This window comes from Stenella coeruleoalba (genome assembly GCF_951394435.1).
Source record: "Stenella coeruleoalba genome assembly, chromosome: X".
NCBI lineage: Eukaryota > Metazoa > Chordata > Mammalia > Artiodactyla > Delphinidae > Stenella > Stenella coeruleoalba.
In genome coordinates, this window is record NC_137152.1 from 118,219,352 (window position 1) to 118,240,488 (window position 21,137).

At 38.6% G+C, this 21,137-nt stretch overlaps 1 protein-coding gene across 1 annotated transcript in view; it reads left to right on the top strand.

Annotated features, from left to right (window-relative positions):
* Positions 1 to 380: 380 nt before the first annotated feature.
* Positions 381 to 21,137, top strand: part of FMR1NB (FMR1 neighbor) — a 33,445-nt gene continuing 12,688 nt past the window's right edge. Inside the window, exons 1-4 of the mRNA XM_079910255.1 lie at positions 381 to 806; positions 13,536 to 13,655; positions 17,391 to 17,531; positions 18,907 to 19,003. Coding sequence (XP_079766381.1) covers positions 491 to 806; positions 13,536 to 13,655; positions 17,391 to 17,531; positions 18,907 to 19,003 — 674 coding nt within the window. The 5' untranslated portion in view covers positions 381 to 490. The remainder of the gene's footprint in view (positions 807 to 13,535; positions 13,656 to 17,390; positions 17,532 to 18,906; positions 19,004 to 21,137) is intronic.

Here is a 21,137-nt window from a genome sequence, read left to right on the forward strand (position 1 = left end):
CTTGATATGGGGTTACTGGGACTGAGGAAGAAGGGATTTCTTAATTTCATTTCATTTTAAATAACGAAAATTTACATTTAAAAAGCCACATTTATCTGGCGGTGCTGCAGTGATTGCCTGTGGTGACCGTAGAGGCTATAGTGGTGCCAGAGGACTGAATTTGAGGAGGAATTAGCAGCCAGGGCTGGAGTATGACTCCAGCCAGGCCATTTAGTTGATGGGTGACAAGCAGTCCCGCTACTGGCTCAGGCCTTGGGAGCCCCGTTCATTCATTCGACAACGTTTGACAAACCCTAGAAGGGGCAGGCCTTGAGCGGTGCATGCGCACAAGCCACTAAAGCCGGCCATTACGAAGGGGCGAGGCCTGGGCCCGGCACGACGGCCACACGTGCTGCCGGGGGTATCACGTAAGCGTCACCGCCCTGGGGGCTTCTGGGTAATGGGCAGCGGACGGGGCGGCCGCGTCTCAGCTTACCGGGCCCTCTGAGGCATGCCTTCCAAGGGGCAGTTGTCGCGGGGGAGGAGACGGCCGAAGACTCGGGCGTTGCGGGCGGCGCGCCGCAAGCAGAGCAGTTGTCAGGCGGGGAACCAAGAGAAGAACACGGAGATGGTGTCCACTAGCGGCAGTGCCCCCGAGGACCAGGCCATCATGGCGGACAGGCCTAAGCCGGGCCCGCGGGCGTTTCTGTGCGGCATCCAGGCCTGCTACTCTCTGGTGAAGGTGTGGGCCTGCAAACACTCCCGGCTGCTCTTGTTTGGCGTCTGCGCCCTGCTCATGCTGCTGTTCTACTGCTACCTGAGTGCCAGTGAGTGCCACCCGGGGTACACCGGGCGAGGGTCCCTCAGGGGGACGGGAGGGTGAGGGGAGGGCGCCGAAGGGCGGGGCTCTGCGCGGTAGCACGAAGGCCATCCGTCTCTCCCGCTGCGTCTGCCCTCCCGTCTGTCCGACGACAAACAGCTTCCCTCCTTATCTCCTTTCAGAAGCCCCTTCCCTCCCTTCCTCCCCACTTGTCCTCACAAAACCCTACCCCCTCACCTCCCGCCATTTTTTAAAAAACGGAGGTGAAATTCTCGGAACCTAAAATTAACTGTTGGGTTGTGAAGAATTCGGTGGCGTTTAGATATTTAAACGTTGAGCAGCCACCACCTCTATCTCATTCATCACCCCGAATTCAAACCCACACCCACTGAGAATGCAGTTACTCCTCATTTCCCAGCCCCTGGCCCCCACCAGTCTACTTCTGTCTCTGTGGATTTGTTCTGGACATTTCCTATAAATGGGAACAGAGAATATTTGTCCTTCCTTGTGTCTGGCTTATTCTACTTGGCATAATGGTTTCGGGAGTTGGGCATGTTGTATATGTATTGGTACTTCATTCGTTTTTACCACCGAATACTGTTCTGTGGTATGAATATACTGCATTTTGTTTATCCATTGATCAGATTGCTGGGCATTTGGGCTGTTTCCAGTTGTTGGCTATAATATTGTTATGAATGTTCATGTACAGGTTTTTGTGTCAGTATGTTTTCAGTTCTCTTCAGCATGTACCTAGGAGTGGAATTGCTGGGACGTATGGGGATTCCATGTTGAACTGTTTGAGGAAGTCCCAGACTTTTCCAGAGTGGTTGAGCCATTTTATATTCCCACTGACAGTGTATGAGGGGCTCCATTTCACCAGTGTTTGTTACCACCCCCTCTTTTTGATTATCACCATCCTAGTGTGAGTGAAGTGGTATTGTATTGTGGTTTTCATTAGTATTTCTGTAGTGACTAATGATGTAGAGCATCTTTTCATGTGCTTCTGGATATTTGTATATGTTCTTTGCAGAAATATCTATTCAAATCATTTGACCATTTTAAACTGGATTGTTTGTGGTTTTGTTATTGAATTGTAAGAGTTCTTCATATACTCTGGATATGTGATTTGTAAATATTTTCTCTCATTCTGTAGGTTTTCTTTTCACTTTCTTGATAGCTTTTTGATGCACAAAAGTTTTCAATTTTGAGAAAGTCCAATTTTATCTGTTTTTTTTAAAAAAAATTTTGACACTTGTGCTTTTCATGTCATATCTAAGAATCCATTGCCAAATGCAAAGTCATGAAGATTTATGCCTAGGTTTTCTTTTAAGGGTTTTATGATTTTAGTCCTTATATTTAGGTTGTTGACCCACTTTGTATTAATTTTTCTTTATGGCATATGTTAGGGGTCTAACGTCATTCTTTTGCATGTGAATATCCAGTTATTTCAGTACCATTTGTTGAAAAGACTACTCATTCCCCATTTAATAGTCTTGGCACCCTTGTTGAAAAGCAGTTGACCATAGACCTATGGGTTTATTCATGGACTCTAAGTTCTGTTGGTCTGTGTGATCATCCCTATGCTAGTACCATACTCTTTTGATTACTATAGCTTTGTAGAAAGTTGAAAAATTGGGACATGTGATTCCTCCAGTTTTGTTCCTTACTCATATTGTTTTGAATATTCAAGGCCTCTTGCAGTTCCACATAAATTTGAGGACTAGCTTTTCCATTTATGCAAAAAGGCCCCTGGAGTTTCGATAGAGATTGTATTTTTTTAAAGCACTTTTCTATTTATTTATTTGTTTGTTTGTTTGTGCTGGGTCTTCGTTGCTACGTGCGGGATCTTCCGTTGCAGCATGAGAGGGTCTTTTTAATTGTTTTAGTTGTGGCATGCAAACTCTTAGTTGTGGCATGTGAGATCTAGTTCCCTGACCAGGGGTTGAACCCGGGCCCCCTGCATCGGGAGCGTGGCGTCTTAGCCACTGGGCCACCAGGGAAGTCCCTATAGAGATTGTATTGAATCTGTAGATCATGTTGGTCAGTACTGCCATCTTAAGAATGTTAAGTCTTTCAATCCATGAACATGGCATGTCTTCCCATTTATTTCTATCTTCTTTAATTTATTTCAGCAATGTTTTGTAGTATTCATTGTACAGGTCTTTAACCTCCTTGGTTAAATTTATTACTAGAAATTTTATTCTTTTGGATGCTATTGTAAATGGCATTGTTTTCTTAATTTCCTTTTTGGAATGTTTATTGCTGGTATATAGAAGCACAACTGCTTTTTTTTTTTTTTTTTTTTTGCGGTGTGTGGGCCTCTCACTGTTGCGGCCTCTCCCGTTGCGGAGCACAGGCTCCGGACGCGCAGGCTCAGTGGCCACGGCTCACGGGCCCAGCCGCTCCGTGGCATGTGGGATCTTCCCGGACCGGGGCACGAACCCCTGTCCCCTGCATCGGCCGGCGGACTCTCAACCACTGCGCCACCAGGGAAGCCCGCACAACTGCTTTTTGTGTGTTGATCTTGTACCCTACAGCTTTGCTGAATTTATTAGCTCTAGTAGGTTTTTTTGTGAACTGTAAAAAATATTCTGCATATATAATTATTTGATCTGTGAATAGATAGTTGTATTTTTCCTTTACATTTTGGATGCCTTTTATTTCATTTTATGTTCTAATTGCTCTGGCTAGAACTTCCAATACAATGTTGAATAAAAGTGGTAAAAGTGGGCATCCTTATTTTGCTCCTGATCTTAGAAAGAAAGCTTTCAGCCTTTCACTATTGATTATGATGTTAGCTGTTGATTTTTCATAAATGCTTCTTATCTATTGAGGAAAATCCCTTCTATTCATAGTTGAGTGAGTGATTTTATCATAAAAGGTGTTGGATTTTGCCAAATACTTTCTCTGCACCAATTGAGATGATCATGTGAGTTTTTTTCCTTCATTCTATAAATGTGGTGTGTTCCATTGATTTTCTTAGGTTGAACCATCCTTGGATTCCTGGGATAAACCCCACTTGATCATTTTGTATATTCTTTTTAATATGCTGTTGCATTTGGTTTGCCAGTATTTTGTATCTGTATTCATATGTGGTATTGGTTTGTAGTTTTCTTGCAGTATCTTTGTCTGGCTTTGGTATCAGATTAATGCTGACATCGTAGAATGAGTTAAGAAGTGTTCCATCTTCTATTTTTTGGAAGAGTTTAAGAAGGATTGGTGTTCATTCTTCTTTAAATATTTGGTAGAAATCACCAATGAAGCCATCTGCTCCTGGACTTTTCTTTTCAGGGAGGTTTTGATTAGTGTTTCAGTCTCTTTACTTATACTAGGTCTTCTCTGAAAGGTCTTCCTTCCCTAGCCTCCTTTCACAAACTACTAAATCCCCTCACCAACTTACACAAATGCCTTTCTTTCCCTCATGAATGACTTCCATCCCTCATTTCTCCTAAGGCTTTTTCATTGTCTCCCATCACATAGTACTAATCTCCCTCACCGCACCACTCAAAGTGCTGACCTCCATCACCTCCTCTCTTAAAGCTCTTCCACCTCTAACCTCACGTTACTAACCCTCCTTACCTCACCTCTCAAATTCGTTTCCCCATCACCTCCCTTCTCAAGGACTTTCCTTGCTCAATTCCTCTCACAGAGGCCTTCTCTTCTTTCATGGTTGCCTTCCCTGCCTCCTCTACCCTCACAAATGACTTCCCTTCTTCACTTGTTCCCCTGAAAGACCTCCTTCCTTCCAGTCCTTTCACAAAGTAGGAAATTCCCTTTCCTCACAGAGTACTAAACTCCCTCACCTCCTTACTCAAAGAACTTATCTCCTTTACCTGTGCTCACAAAGACCTTCTGTCTGTCACCTCACTTCACAAATCCCTTTCCTCTCTTACTCTCAGAAATGCTTTCCCTTCTTCATCACCACTCTAAAAGTTCTTCTTAACTTTCAGTCAAGGTCCTTTAATTCTTCACGTCCCCACAACAACTTTCCTTTGCTCACCTTACAGGCCTTCTCTCCCGTCACTCAAAAGCCTTTCTTCCTTATTTCACAAAGCCCTTTACTCCCCTCACTCAAGGTCTTCACTCCCTCACCTCCCTTTTATTTATTTATTTATTCGTTTATTTGGTTGTGTCGGGTCTTAGTTGAGGCAGGCGGGCCCCTTAGTTGTGGCTTGCAGTCTCCTTAGTTGTGGCAGGCGGGCTCCTTAGTTGCGGCTCACTGGCTCCTTAGTTGTGGCATGTGAACTCTTAGTTGTGGCATGCATGTGAGATTTAGTTCCAGGACCAAGGATCAAACCTGGGCCCCCTGCATTGGGAACGTGGAGTCTTAACCACTGCACAACCAGGGAAGTCCCCCTCACGTCCCTTTTAAAATGCCTTCATTCTCTTATGTCACATTGTCCTTTCTCTAACCTACCTTCACAGAGGCCTTCTCTTCCTCAGTCAAAATCCTTCCCTTCCCTTCTTATTTACCCTCCTTGAGACCTTTGCTCACCCCCCTCTCAGATGCCTGTTTCAGCCCTCCAAAGGCCCCCCGTTCTCCCCACTAACAGGTTTCTCTTCCCTCACTACCCAAAGCTAACTCTCTCCTTCCTCAGAAGTCTTCTTTTCCTCCTTCTACTCAATGCTCTTGCTGCCTCACTTTCCTCACTCAAAGTCTTTCCCACCTCCTCCAGATCTTTCTTGCCCCCCCCCACTCAAATACTTTTTCTTTCCCCACAGCCTTCTCTCCTTAGCTCCAAGATAGCCTTCTCAAAAAAAGGGCCTTCTCTACCTTACCTCCCTTGGCCTGCCCTCCCTCCCAGTCCCCTCACAGTGGTATTCTATCTCCTCCTCCGCATAAAGGACTTGGCTCTCCCATAGTATTCCTCCCTCCCTCCCTCCCTCAAGCTCCAGCTTCAAGCCCAAAGACTTTCCATCATCCCCACCTCTAATCTCAATGACTTCTCTGTCCCTGCCATACCCAGAGGCCTTCCATCTCCTCAGCCAAGGTCCTCCCACAGTCAAAGAAGGAAGCAAAAATTGGGCAGAGGCATTGTTAAGTAAAATGAACAGAGACCACTATACACTGTGTCTCAGCTGCTTGGGGATGAAATTCAGTGTTGAATAAAGTATATGTTATGCATTCTTTTATCAACTATTTTAAATAAGTTAGAAAAATATTATTCCTACTCTTTGAAAAACATTTTAAGATGCCTTTTAAATGATCATCTACAAATCATATTACTTTGAATTATCCATATTTATTTTTCCTACTGTTCATCTAAAATACAATATATTTCTGAATTAGTTTTACTGTATTTGTAAATGTTAGTTACAAATAAAACTGAGAACCTTACAAACTGAGAGCTTTTTCATTCTCTGAAAACATAATTTAAGAAACAAAACTATAAATTGTACGTGTTATTTTCTTAGTCCGTGAGTTCTTCATTTTCTACTCCTATTTTGAGTAGAACTGTTATAAAAGGAGAATACTGTTATTCAGTGTGATTTCTTTATTTCCATGAGGACTTTTTCCAATATAGGTTTAACATGTTTTCTCCTAAAATAATCCATGATTCATTCTTAATGTTGTCAGATGTCCCAGATTCTCAGGAGGTAATATGTGACTGGATGGATTAAATATTATTTTCTATTTAAAATGATTTAACTTAATTAATGTAACTAAACTCATTGTGTTATGGGTTGAATTGTGTCCCCCCCACAACAAAAAATGTTGGACGTTTAACCCCTAGCACTTCAGAATGTGACCTTATTTGGAGATGAGGTCTTTATAGGGGTAATCAAGTTAAAGTGAGGTGGGCCCTAGTCCAGTATGAATGGTGTCCTTATAAAAAGGGGAAATTTGGACACAGAGATAGACATTGTTAGTAGAAAGACTATACTAATAGACACAGGGAGAAAACAGCCATCTATAAGCCAAGGAGAGAGGCTTTCCCTGACAGTTCTCAGAAGGAACCAACCCTATTGGTTGATCTTGATTTTGGACTTGATTTTGGGCTTCTGGCCTCCAGAATTGTTGAGGCGATAAATTTCTGTTGTTTTAAGCCATCCAGTTTATGGTGCTTTTTTGCAGTGACCCTAGCAAACTAATACACTGAGGGGTAAAATAATTTGGCCATGCCCCTGGAGTATTGCAGTGAAAGCAGGGCATCTGGTCCCAGAGCTAAAATTTCCCTTCTTTCTAGATAGACCCTTCTGAGTTCTCTTAGACTTAATGCCACCAAGGAGAATTGAAGTTGAGGGATCTGAATTAACTCTGGGAGAGCTCCAGGTTGTATAGTCTTTTAGATCTTGTTTTTAAGGTTACTTTTATGCATAAGGCATATAGACTAGTAGCATACAGGATGAAGAGACTAGTAGATCAGGACTAGGAGTTTGATCCCACCTCCTCCACCAATTCTCTGTAACCTGTTGGGTCAGCCCTTATTGCACATCCTTTTTGGGGAGATTAAAAAAGAGAGAGAGAAATAAAGATTGACTAATAGGTAATATTTTCAGAATGCTTTAGCTCCATAGGAAAAAACCACGTGACTGGTTTCTATATTATTATATAATACTTCATTTATCTGTTATTTGGGGGAGTGCATGAGGCAGTGCACCTAGATAGGTCTGATTGACTGCCTTGTACCACACTAGGCACCAAGTTTGGTCTTGCTTTAACCATTTGTGTATGTGGTGTAGTTGGAAGAGCCTGATCTAGAAGTTAGGAGACCTGAGTTGTCATGATTCTGCCACTGACTTGCTGTGTGACTTTTGATGAGGCATTTTGCCTCTTTAGGCTTCAGTTATCTTGTCTAAAAATCGAGGAGATTTCACTAGACAGGTGTTTCTCCTGCCTCAGTCATTTGTATAACACCTTCACAATTCTTTGTTATCTTAATGCTATCAGTTATTCATATTTTTCTTTAAATTGCCTCACTTTTTAAATAAATATATTTATTTTAAAAGGAAATTATAGCACCGTTATAAATGGGAAACTGGTCATATTTGTGATTAAGAGAATTATTTATAAAAATAAGTATTGTGAAAACAAAGTAATGTTATTAAATTTAAAATTAGAAACAATTTAAAAAAATGAAAGATATATGATAAAATATTTACTTGTTTTACATTGTGCTAAGCAGTTCGTGTATGACTTCATTTAATACTCACAATTCTTCAAAATAAATATCATTCCCATTTTGCAGATGAGTAAACTGAGGCAAAGAGAAGTTTACTGATTTGCCCAAGTTCACCAGCCAGTATGTGGCAGAGCCAAGATGCAAGTTCAGGTCTATTTGAGCACAAGGCCCAGAAAAGACTGCAGCATAGGTAGACCCTCAACTTAAGTCTTAGCAGAATCCTCTTCAAGCTGATACCGTTAGCTACTGTTCACATTCTGTCTCTTCGCCCTTTAATTCAGTTCCTCATCTGAGAGACCTCACTGCAGAGCAGGACTGGCAACATGATTTGCAAAATGAAAATGTGGGGGTCCCTTGTTCAAAATGTATTATGAATTTCAAGATGATAGCAGAACATTAAACCAAGTGTGGAACCGTTCTAAGAGCCACATTCTGTACATTGCATAGGTCACATGCCCATGAAGCCCACAGCTTTGAGTCTGCCTTTTTTTTTCCTTTGAAACGTAGTTAGGTTTTCAGTCTTTTTTTGGTAACAGGGAAATTAAAAAATAAAAATTCTTTGTGACAGGGAAACATAATTGGTTCTTTACCATTTCTTGCTGCCATTTAGGGATGCTGCCTCCTAGTCTTTTATTTGCTGAGCTTAATGAGTGTACAGATGCAAATTAGAAGCATAGGGGATGGAATTTTTCTGCATATGAATAACAGTGGGGGAGGGGAAAGAGGCTGGAGCTTAATAAGGTGAAGAGGAAGCTCTGAAAAGACCTGGGCACTGGCTGATGGAAGATTTTGGAGAGAGGAAAGGAAGTTGCTTCCAGTAATGAAAGAACAGGAATGTCAAAGGGGATTTTATAAAGGTTTGCCATATGGTAAATGATGTTTGGTGTCATGTATATTTTTTCTACACTTTTCATAATAAATAATAGCGAAAATTAAATACATCCATAAGTATTCAACTGTGTTCCACCTAAAATCAACACATGTAATGCTGATGGTACTTACGCCACACTTTGGGAAATAGTGCTCAAGTTAATTTATAAATAATTGTCTTTCAGAGTAGGGAAGAAACCAGTGGTAGAGAGCAGGTTAAACATGCTGGAGGTTTTGGGTTCAGGCTGCTGCTGCTGGTGCTTTTCTGAGTAAATGTTTAATTGCCTCCTCCTTTTGTACCCATCGAAGTGACCAAAAGATCTGTAATAGTTGAAAACCCAGAGAACCAAGAAGGGTGTTATCTTTATTTTATTTTTAAAAACATTTTTTTAGTTAATGTGTAGTTTGATCCTGTTTTTGTTAATTTTTTAAATTATTTATTTATTTATTTATTTTGGCTGAGCCGGGTCTTAGTTGCGACACGCGGGATCTTTGTTGCAGCATGCAGGATCTTTTTAGTTGCAGCATGCGGGCTCTTAGTTGCCACGTGTGGGATCTAGTTCCCTGACCAGTGATCGAACCTGGGCCCCCCTGCATTGGGAGCATGGAGTCTTAACCACTGGACCACCAGGGAAGTCCCAGGTGCTATCTTTATTGACATGCTGGAAATTTGGAGGGATTTCTGAAAGATAGAAAGAAGGCCAGGCCAGACACTAATGAGAGAAGTTGCAGCAACCCGTGTTTCACTTTAGCTAAGGCCAAGCCTGTCTGGCAGGGTCTAGAGGCTAAGGTACTTTGAGTTGGAGATGAATCTCCATCCTAGAGGGACTCCAGAGAGCACACCCCCTGCAGAAGATAACCTAGTGTGGAGACTCAGGTCACTGTGTGCTACTGCCAGCCAATACTTCCTTCAGATGGCGTGTTGACAAGAACAGTCAGTTGTGCGAGGGGGGCACTGAGTGAACAAATGGCAGTACAGAACACAGGTCCTGTCAAGGCTGCTTCCAACTGTAGCTCCTTTCCTGTATAATGTAGGGCAGTGAGCCTTCTAACCTGGCAAAGTATGGCTGGCAATATTAGTCTCCCTTCTTGTTCCCTGTGCTGGAAGCACTCTTCCAAGCCCTTTGTATGGCCAGTTTCTTCTAATCTTTTTTCTTTTTTTAAGCTGAAGTATCATCTCAGAGAGGCCAGCCCCTATTTAAAGTATGTCCCCTACCTTATATTGTATTGGTATCCACTTTCCTCATAGCATGCATTACAATTTATAATTTTTTAATTTGTTAGTTTACTTTTTTGTTTGTTTACTATATTGTAAGCTTTATGAGGGTAGGGATCTTATCTGATTTGTACACTGATGTATCCCCAAAACCTCGAATATAGTAGGCATTAAATACATAGTTATTGAACGAGTAGGGGTTAGGAGAAAACAAACAGGAAAAAATGGGTTATTGTCAAGATATGTACTACACAATGAAGATAAAACTGTAATGAATGAATACTTATGCATAGTGTTGAAATATATTAAAAAAAATGGTTTTAGAACTTCAAGTAGAAATGGACAAATCTACAGTCGTAGTGGGAGACTATGATACATATATTTTAGTCCTTGACAGAAAAAATAAAGACATTGACCATTTGAATTATACAAGTTAGCTTGATTTAACATGTATAATAAAGTTCATATTCATATAATAAAGTTCATATTAAAGTACCCTACAGGCTGAGAATATACATTCAAGTGTATATGTATGGAAGTTGGTCTCATTAAAATAAGAAAGAGAATATTATCATTGATATAAAGGAGATTTAAAAATGATAAGTGAATATTCTTATGACAGCATATTCATAACATAACAACAAAATATATTTGACATATGGAAATAAGTGTAATAAGAACGGTACAGGACCTATATGAATGCAACTATAAATCTATACTCAGGGAGATAAAAAGAGACTTGAATGAGTGAGATTCTTGGGTGAGATAATTTTGTACTGTTATCAGTTATCTCCAAATGAGTCTATATTTAAGTAAATTCATGCCTAGTACATGAGGCACACAATAAATGTTTTTTGAATGACTGTTAAATAAGGAACATAATTACCATAAAAATATTATTAGGATTTTTTGATTTGACAAAATGATTCTAAGTTTCATCTAAAATATTCTTCAGAGTTGAGAATAAAATTTTGATAATGAGGACTAATGAAAAGATTGCCAGATCCAGTTATTAAAACATATGATAATACAAGGTAAATTGTAACAGTGGTATTGGTGCATGAACAGATAGATTAGTGGAACAGAATAGAGAGTCAAGAAACAAATCTATGACTAAGGACTTAGAATATTATGGTGATGTCATAAGTAGGAAAGGATAGATTCAATAAATGGTATTAGGAAAACTGGAAAACATGTGTCCCTACTTCATAACATACTCCAAAATATTTTCGAGGTGGATTAAATATAAAAAGTGAAACTATAAAAGTGTTAGAAGGAAATATTAGAGTGTAGAATGCTGTCGACTGAAAATATGCACAACCTAAAATTTGAGAATTATGTTTTATTCGGCAGACTTTCTGAGGACTTAAGCCCAGGGAACAGCCTCTCAGATTAGCTCTGAGGGACTGTTCCAAAGAGGTAAGGGAGGAGCCAGGATATAGGAGTTTTGGCAAAAAACAAAACAAAAAACAAAAAAACACCCAGATAGTCAAAGATCAAAAGATTACTGCTAATTAAAGAAAAACCAGACATCTCAAGTTAATGAATTTAGCGCTTTTCTGTGTATGGGAAGATGCAAGAGTCTGGGCTTATTGAAATCATTCCCTTGATATGCATCTTAACTATCTAGGGCCAGTATCCTGCTTTTCTCCATCCTGAATCCGTTCAGGGTGCACCATCTGTGGAGGCTCAGTGACTTATGGCTTGGTGTATGTGGCCAGCTACATCCTTTGTTTACTGTAATGGCAGGTGACATTCTTTAAAAGGTCCACAATGCCATTTAAAACATGACCTGAAAGGCAGAAATAGTAAAGGAAGAGACTGATACATTTGATTACATAAAACATTTTAAACTTTTGAATTTCTTAAAACACCATAAAAAACGCAAACGTAGCTGACTACCTTGAAAAATATTTACAATATATGTGGCAGATTAAGGGTTAAGTTCTCTATTACACAACAAATATATGAAAGAGATCAGTTCACTGATGACTAAAGGTGCAAATTAAAACAAGGGGCAACATTAGTTTGGCCATCAAACTGACAAACAACAAAAAAGGTGAGGGTCCAAGAATATTGACACTTGCCTTCACTGCTGGTAGATGTATACCTTGGGGCAGCCTTACTGGAGGGTAGTGTGACCAAGGTCAAGAGCCATTCCTTAAGAATTTATCCTAAGGAATTTTTCATGAATATCTGCAAATATATAGCTACAGTGATAAATCATTGCATTGCAGAGTTCTTTATTTTTTCTTTTTTTTATTGAGGTATAATTGACATCTGACATTATATTAATTTCAGGTATACAACATAATGATTTGATATTTGTGTAAATTGTGAAATCATCACAATAAGTCTAGTTAACATCTGTCACCATACACAGTTACAAAATTTTTTTTTTCTGGTGATGAGAACTTTTTAAGATTTACTATCTTGGGACTTCCCTGGTGGCCCAGTGGTTAATGCAGGGGGCCTGGGTTTGATCCCTGGTCAGGGAACTAGATCCCGCATGCCACAACTAAAAGATCCCGCATGCTGCAACTAAAAGATCCCGCATGCTGCAATGAAGATCCCACATACAGATAAATAAATAAATAAATAAATAAATAAATAAATAAATAAATATTTTTAAAAGATTTACTTTCTTAACAACTTTTAAATATGCATTACATTACCACAGGACTTATTTAATTGATAACTGAAAGTTTGTACCTTTTGACCCACTTAACCCGTTTCTCCCACCCCACCCCTAACCCCACCCCACACCTCTGGTAGCCACCAGTCTGTTCTCTGTATCTATGAGTGTTCTTCTAGGCAGTGTTCTTCATAATATCAATAAATTGTAAAAAACTTAAATGTCTTTGTACGGGGGAAATTATTAACTCATTTATAATAGAGCCGTATAATGTGATACTGTAAGATTATTAAAGATAGTGTTGGAAAATATTTAATGATATGGACAAATCCATGTCATGGGAATGAGGATGGATATCCTCTCCTCTTATATAGGAGGGAATCATGCAAATAAAACTAAAAGCAAGTTGTGTTGAAGTAGTGAGAAAGGATAAGGAAGGTTTACAGTGTCTAAGGCCTTGATTTTTATTCGTAAATAAAGAAGCCAACATATTTGCCAAGAGTTTCTGTGATGGGGCCTGACTTAGTTGGAATACATACTGTTTCCATGTTGTTAGTTGATTGGGCCTCCGAATGTCAAGATTGTCAGGCAAGTTCACTATTGTAAATTAGTTTACAGTGCAACAATGGGATGTCAGCCTACAGCTTAAGCATTTTGAAATTTATTTATTTTTTAATTAATTTATTTAAACTTAATACTCATTTTTCAGTTTCACAGCAAAAACATATTCTGATTATTAATTGTACCTAAGCTGTTATGGGTTTTAAATGCAATGTCTGTTAGCTCTTAGACTTTCCATATTTAATTTAAGCACAGGTAATTACTTTTAAAGGGTCAAAGAAAATGATAAATACTTTATATGTTGGGATTAATAATTTCACTTTTCTTAAGGATTCTCGAATTCTGTGTCTCCAACTGAAAATATTCTGTGGAGCAATGAAAATGTTAATGGACAACCTCTGGAAGAAACTGCTGCCAGGGAAACTCTGTTAAGTTTTTTCTTTCCAACAAGTAAGTTCCTGTTTTATTTTATTCCTCCCAATGTCCTTGTTTTGAAAACAGTAGTTAAATGTTTAGGAGGCAGTGTGGTCTATTGGCATTGGAGTGAGACAAACCTGAGTTTTAATCCTGACTCTGCCCTTTGCCTTAGGCAAGATAACCTCTGAACCTCAATGTCTTCATCTTTAAAATGAAAATATTTACCACAAAGAATTGCGAAGATGAACTGAGACAGTATTTTAAGTCATTCCATAAATATTTGTTACTCTTTACAGAATACTTTTCCTTTACAAATCTCTAAACCTTTCAAAATTTACCTTAATGGCATTGCTTGAAATTTAGTCACTGATCCAGTATTGTGAAATTAGTGTCTTCTGTGGCATTAATCAGGGTACTGTGTAGCTCTAATGTTATGGAATATACCAGATGTTTTCCCATCTGTTTCAATGATAAAAAGTTCAGGTTTCAAGTCACATCATCTCTGTCTTTTTGTGATTCTGTATATAATGTGTTTATCAAGCACATGATGGCCCCTGAGATTAACCACAAATAAACACATTTCATTTTGTACAGCATGTGGTGCCCTTTCAAGGAGAAGGTTCAAATAAATTGACATATGTGAATTATAAAGATGAAGCTTTTATTAAAAATCATGCAGAATTCTAATAAAATTTGATGTACATATATAAGCACAAAATTGTATCCATTGTTTAATTCCGACTCTACCACTGAATTCTTCTGTGATTTTGCATAAATCTCTTCTTGTTTCTCTAAGAGGTTTCCAGTTCAAAACAAGCATTATGACATCTACTACCAATGAGAATAGCAAAATAAACAAACTCCTTAAATAATTTATTTAAAAATACTGCCATGGTCAAATCGATTGGAGAAAGAGAAGTCTGATAAGGTGGTATGTTGTGAAGCTGAAAGAATAGTGAGCGCTGGAGTTCGTCATAAACAACAAATGATGATTTAAGCTTTAGAGCTTGAGAAGAGAGCAGATGTAAACTGTCCCATAGCTACCTATAATAAGTACATTATACAAACACTGACGCCACCTTTAAAAATAGTCTGAATAAGATATCTGCATTTCTGGGCTTCCCTGGTGGCGCAGTGGTTGAGAGTCCGCCTGCCGATGCAGGGGACACGGGTTCTTGCCCCGGTCCGGGAGGATCCCACATGCCACGGAGCGGCTGGGCCTGTGAGCCATGGCCGCTGAGCCTGCGCGTCCGGAGCCTGTGCTCCGCAACGGGAGAGGCCACAACAGTGAGAGGCCCGCGTACCGCAAAAAAAAAAAAAAAAAAAAAAAAAAGATATCTGCATTTCTGAAATACTCCTCCAACCTGGTGCAGTACGTTGAGCCAAAATCAATTTATGAGATGACGTTTTTGCCCAAAACAATCAGACCGTTCTATTTTAAGAGAAATATCATACCTAGGTTGATTCAACTCTTTCAACAGTGATTAAATATTTATAAAATGTTATATACTGTATTCTTGAAAAAGAATAACTACAAGTTCATAAAATGTGAAGTACTTTTAACCAATTTATTTCCTTCCCTATATAATTAAAAATGAATATTCTTCCCACTTAAGCACTAACAAAAAGACCGTCTTCTCATCATTAGACTGTTGTTAGTAATAGATTCATCTCTTGCAGATTAAAATGATAACCTTGAGACAGACTGGCAGGGAAGCTTGAGAGGTCACACAATCCTTCTCCCTTTGGATAAAATCATACACTTAAACTGATAAAAATTGTTCTACCCTTTTTATTCTTCAAAATTAGTAATTTGAGTCTAAAAGCTAATTTTAGTATCTGGCATAAAGTCCATCAGATGCAATTTAGGTATAAAATAACAGAAGCCCAGCATTAGAAGGGACCTTAGAGATCATCTAGTCCAGTCTCTCCTATGATTTAAAATCTCTTCTTGTATGATTTTCATTCCTGGAAAGTGGTCTTTGAACAATATCTGTAGTGAGGAACTCAGCACACAGGAAGTCCATCAGATCTCTGACCAGGGCCTGACAATTGTCACCCTTCCCTGAGTGTGTGATGTCCAGGACTGAACATGGTATCCTAGATGCAGCCCATCCTGGGGAGGAGAGTCACTCTGGGCCTAGCAGAATTGAAGAACAGATTGCTTAGAGTATAACAACAAAGTAGGCTAAGCTCTCACATGTCTAAAATGTTTGGGAAATGAATATCCAGGCCAACTGGTAACGCATTAAATTTGTGACCTTGCGCAAGTTACTTTGATCCTTTATTTCTTCATTTTAAAAATGGAGGTTGTAAAACTAATTTTGAGAGTTTGTTGTGAAGATTGGAAATAATGTGCGTAAAGCAAGATACCTGGCCCAAATAGGTGACTAATGAATGGTAGCTGTTGTTATTCTTACCTGAGCTTCAGGAATTGCCAGTCTTTAAAGTAGAGGAATATAATAAAAATATACCAAGAGGTAATAATATACTTATAACCATTATATTATTCTTTGCTGATGTTGAAGTGCTTCAGAGTGATCGTAAAACATCATTTATTACTTTTCTAAGTCTGTAGTTGTTGATAGTATTGGAGATTGAACTGAATCTATGCTGGCCTTAAGCCATACTGTAGAGGTTTTCTTTTCAAATAAAAATCTGATATCTGCGTTTTTAGTTGTCACTTGTTTTTTATATAAAGCAGGATGTTTAAAAAATCAGCTGTTTCAGCTTGTGAATCTTACAGATTCAGATATGTATGAATTTCTTACAGTTGCATGAATCTTGGTATTCATGCCATAAATCATTGCCTATTCAAAATTATAGAGTTGTAACTTAAGGCCAAAAGGAAGAATCTTAAAACATACTGCAGTGCCAATATGATTAAGTGTTCACAGAAAGTAGGTCAATGCCAATAGTATTACTTATTTTACTCCCTAGCAGTAAACTGTGTGAATTTTACTTACATTCAGTCTCACTGATGGATTCAGTGCATTTCTGCAGCTTAGTAAAATTGAGTGAGAGTGTATCTGTGGTATTCTTTTAACAAGGTGTTAGTTTTAAGGGCATTTGGCCTGTTCTAGTTATTTAGCCCTTTCTGTAAGTTTGTATCACTACTAATCAGCTTATGTTTATAGTCATTTTAAAAGTACCTTACCGGGCTTCCCTGGTGGCGCAGTGGTTAAGAATCTGCCTGCCAGTGCAGGGCACACGGGTTCGAGCCCTGGTACGGGAAGATCCCACATGCTGCGGAGCAACTAAGCCCATGCGCCACAACTACTGTGCCTGCGCTCTAGGGCCCGCGAGCCACAGCTACTGAAGCCCGCGCGCCTAGAGCCCGTGCTCCGCAGCAAGAGGAGCCACCGCAATGAGAAGCCCGCGCACTGCAAGGAAGAGGAGCCCCAGCTCACCGCAACTAGAGAAAGCCCGTGTGCAGCAACGAAGACCCAATGCAGCCAAAAATAAATAAATTTTGAAAAACCAAAAAAACAAAAACTACCTTACCAATGATCTGTTAACAATTTATATTTTTCTGCAATTTATCTAGAATTGAAAATGTGTGATGTTAAGTAACTTTGTGGTAACTTTTCATTTAACTCTTATTTTTTCAGCATTTATTACTATTTGTATATTTCCTTCAATCTTTTCTTTAAATGTACAAGCTTAAGTGTTTGTTTTTCTTTTCTTTTGTCTTGCAGTAATTATTTAATTAGGGCAAGTACTTAATAACCATGCTGAATTCTCTTTCTTGCATTTTGTTTCTAAAAGCATGCATTGTACAGGAGAATCAGGAGATAAAGCCTTGCCGTCACCTGCAAGATCTTAGCAAAAGTGAATGTTTGAGATACAAATGCTGTTATTCGTCATCCAAGACCAGTAAATTCAACTGTTTTGCCCCGCTACGAGACAGTAAGTTAATCCTTTTACATTTATTATATTCCTGTTTTTAAAAATTGAATAAACAGGTCACAATGGCATAAGTTTAAATTTGGGTCCCTCAGCTTAACATTGAAAGGAGGCTCCCAGCCCTAGAGCAATACCACCTGTAGAAAGTCCTGAGGTGGTCAGGCCTCTATTCATGAGCCATTTCTGCTTAGTCCTTAGATGTGACTATGGCAGTTTGAAATTAGTTTCATCTTTTCTTTTGCTTTAGTCACTATCTTGTCCCATAGATTCCAGGCTTTGTGAGATGTAACCCTCAATGCCTGGGAGAAGATACCAGTCAAGCATGCCTTAGCTTACTTTCTCTTCCCATCTTTTCTTCCTGAGTAGAATTCTTCTCATTTATCTTTTCTTCAGCATCTCAGTATGTAACAGTAACTTGAATGTTTCCTGTTAAGTCTGTTTGTCAGTTTCTCTCTTTGTTCTTTTGTTTTTGAATTAGGTTCTTCTCTTAAGATTTTTTTTCTTTACAATGCTTTGAATACTAGACCATCTGTTTTTTGCTCCTTCATTTGGATAGTGGGGACATATTACCAGTTGGTCCCTTCATGGACATATTTGATATGATTAACTACTAACAAATGGTACAGAAAGGACACATGCAAAACAGTGTCTTAGGTTAATATAGTCCCTATTCAATTTACAGGTCTTTGTTGAATATCTAGTATTAATAATGGGAACTGAAACCTGATCATGAACATAGTATTACAATTTTAACACTGTCACATGGTGTTTATAATTCATTCATCAGTTTAGTCTTTATATTATGTGTGAAGAGACATTTGGTTCTTGTAGAGGGAAAAATTGAACCGTGACTTACAATTCCCCAATCATATTAGAATGCATTTCCAAATGAATATAAGAATAAAATATACTTATTCACCTGCAGATTCTTGATTTCTCATTTAATATAATGTTTTATAGTTGAGAAGTAAACATTTAAGAAACAATTCCTTTGTCAAGTTAAGTATTCATAGATGAATTCACTTCCTGAGTATTGTAGGATATATAACATATGGCCAAGGAAAAAACATGCTTGGGTCATAGGAAGAAATATATATAGTCTGAATCGTAATAATCTGGTAACAAAAACAGTAGGATCATTTGGTTAAGGCTTCCATTGGGGGGAGCATACTTAAAGTGTAACCTTTAGTTGTATTTCAAGAACATTTCATGAACTCCTGCTACTTACAGAGTACCAATGATATTTACCTGTCATATAAGAATACCTCCTTATTTTACTTTATTAACTGATAGTTTTTTTAATAAAGACTATGAAAGAGCTCAGATTTGCTTCTCTTGCTTAAGTCATAAAAATAACAGGATATAATTAAACCACCAGAGCCTATGCAGATGTTCCGGATGTTTGGGCTTGGTGTGATCAGCATTCTCATCCTGGGATGTCTGCTCATTTGTTGCTACTTGCTTTGCCAGAGGAGGTAGGCAAACATCAACTTTTATTTGCTGATTGCTGAGTATACTTGAATATTTCTGTGTAGACACATTTATTCATAGCTCCAAAAGCACAGGGATTATGTTTAGGTCCCTTTTGTTTAAAAGAAGGTAGCTTGGGAAAAACCTAAAAGTTGAGTTACCATAATATTTCTTCAATGCATGTTATTTTATTTTTCCATAAATTTAAGACATCCTCTTGCATAGTCTATACATTCCCTCATCAAACAAAATCCCAATTGGAAGGAAAAATAAATCAGTGAGGTGAGGGTATGTAGAGTGGAAGTGGTTATTAACTGCAAATCAGAAGGATTCCCAGAAGTGTTAGCTTCCATCTAGTAGATGGTCACCTACCATTGGGTCTTAAAGTCTTGATCTTCCTTCAAGCCAATTTGTATCAGATTTCTTATTAGCATCTTATACAAAATCCCAGTGGGCTGTTGGCATGATGCTTGTAAGTTTTTCTAAATAGCTCCCTACCTGCTGGGACAGAGTGGGTGTGGAGGTAGAGAGCAGGGCCAGGGCTAGGGTCGGATGAGTGAGGCACTCACTCTCAGGTTTGTGCAAGTGCAGGGTCGGCACTAGCACAACCCTGAGAGCAAGTTCCTCCTTAAACTTTTTGGTAAAGAAAAGTTGCCTGTTGAAGATTAAGCATCTTTGATGTTTTTATTTGAGTTAATAAGAAGGTGATATTTGAGTTACCAAGAAATTATTTAGATTTCACCAGAAGATTTAGACTATACATGTTACCTTATTTTCAATAAAGATCATTAAGTCTTTTTTTTTTCTTTTTTGTACCTTTTCCTTGAGTCTGATGAATTTGTCATACTCATCATTGTAGTTTCAGTTCATAGCAGAATGCCTCACATATAGTGGATGCTTAATATATTTTTGTTGAATAAATGAATAAAGAAATACAGTGGATGGAGTTGACTAGCCTGGAAGGCAGTCATATAGTGATTTAAACTTTCTCATTGCTTTCATCACTTTCTCAGACCATTTTGAAGACACCGTTGGGTCACAGCCTTTCAGCTTTTCCAGTTTGCATGACTGTCAATTCTTTTCTCAGTTTTCACTTAGTTTCCTATAATGAGTGAGTTATCGCTATTCCTAGGCTTCTTTCTTTTCTTTCTTTTCACAGGTGAATGGGAATAGGAGTGGAATTTTTGACCCTTCTGTCTTCCCTCCAAAGCTTGATTTCATATAAAAATAACCCATGAATAAAAATGAAATACTATTTGCTAGAAATAGGTAGCTTAGGATTATGCCATGCAATTTAGAATATCTGTTATAATAGGCCTGGTATAATAATTTCGTTATGGTCCCTCTGTTATGCCTCTGCCAAGGAGTTTTATGGGGATGCTAAAGTACACTGGAGTTTTCTCTAAAATGAGTTCCAGAGGATTATCCTTTAATAGAACATATTTTCTTCTTTTTACATAATACAAACTGCTTGAGAGACTTGAACAATGTGAATGGTATATATATAGAATGCCATAAATTTTGGTTTACTATAGTTTATTTATTTATTTACTTACTTTACTATTTTGTGTAAGAGTGGTATGTACCTTCAGTCATCCTGAGCTCTTTGTTGCAACCTCAGAGCAGGTGTCAGTTTCAGCTTGCTGCTTAGCTGAATTTCCAGGAACAGTGGATGGTTGAGGGTGGATGGGGCACTGTCAGCTTTTCCTGGTAAGCTGATTTTAGAAGCAAGGAGAATAATTGTGTTAGAACAAAGATCCTATCCTTGATACCAAACAAGGAGTTTAAATGGAGGCCAAAGCCTGCTAAACCCTCCTTTTTGGGGGCAAGGTATCTCTTTAGAGCTATCCCCTTAACTCACTTTCTGTTCTCCATCTCAAAGAATAAAGAGCTAGATAAACTGTTACAGTAGTAAATGACAGTAGGTAAAATAAATGATCCCATAAAAGGGAAATAGATGCAGCAGTAAAATCAAGTGTAGTGGTTTAGAAAAAGAAAAGAAAGAAGCCAAACACAGTTGTTTGTCTGAATCAGAGGGGCCCACAGCGAAATGCATATCTATAGTAACATGATCTGGGCCTCGTTGTTAGAAGAACCTTTGAGGCATTGGAAGATACTCTTTTTTAAAAAGAAAAATTA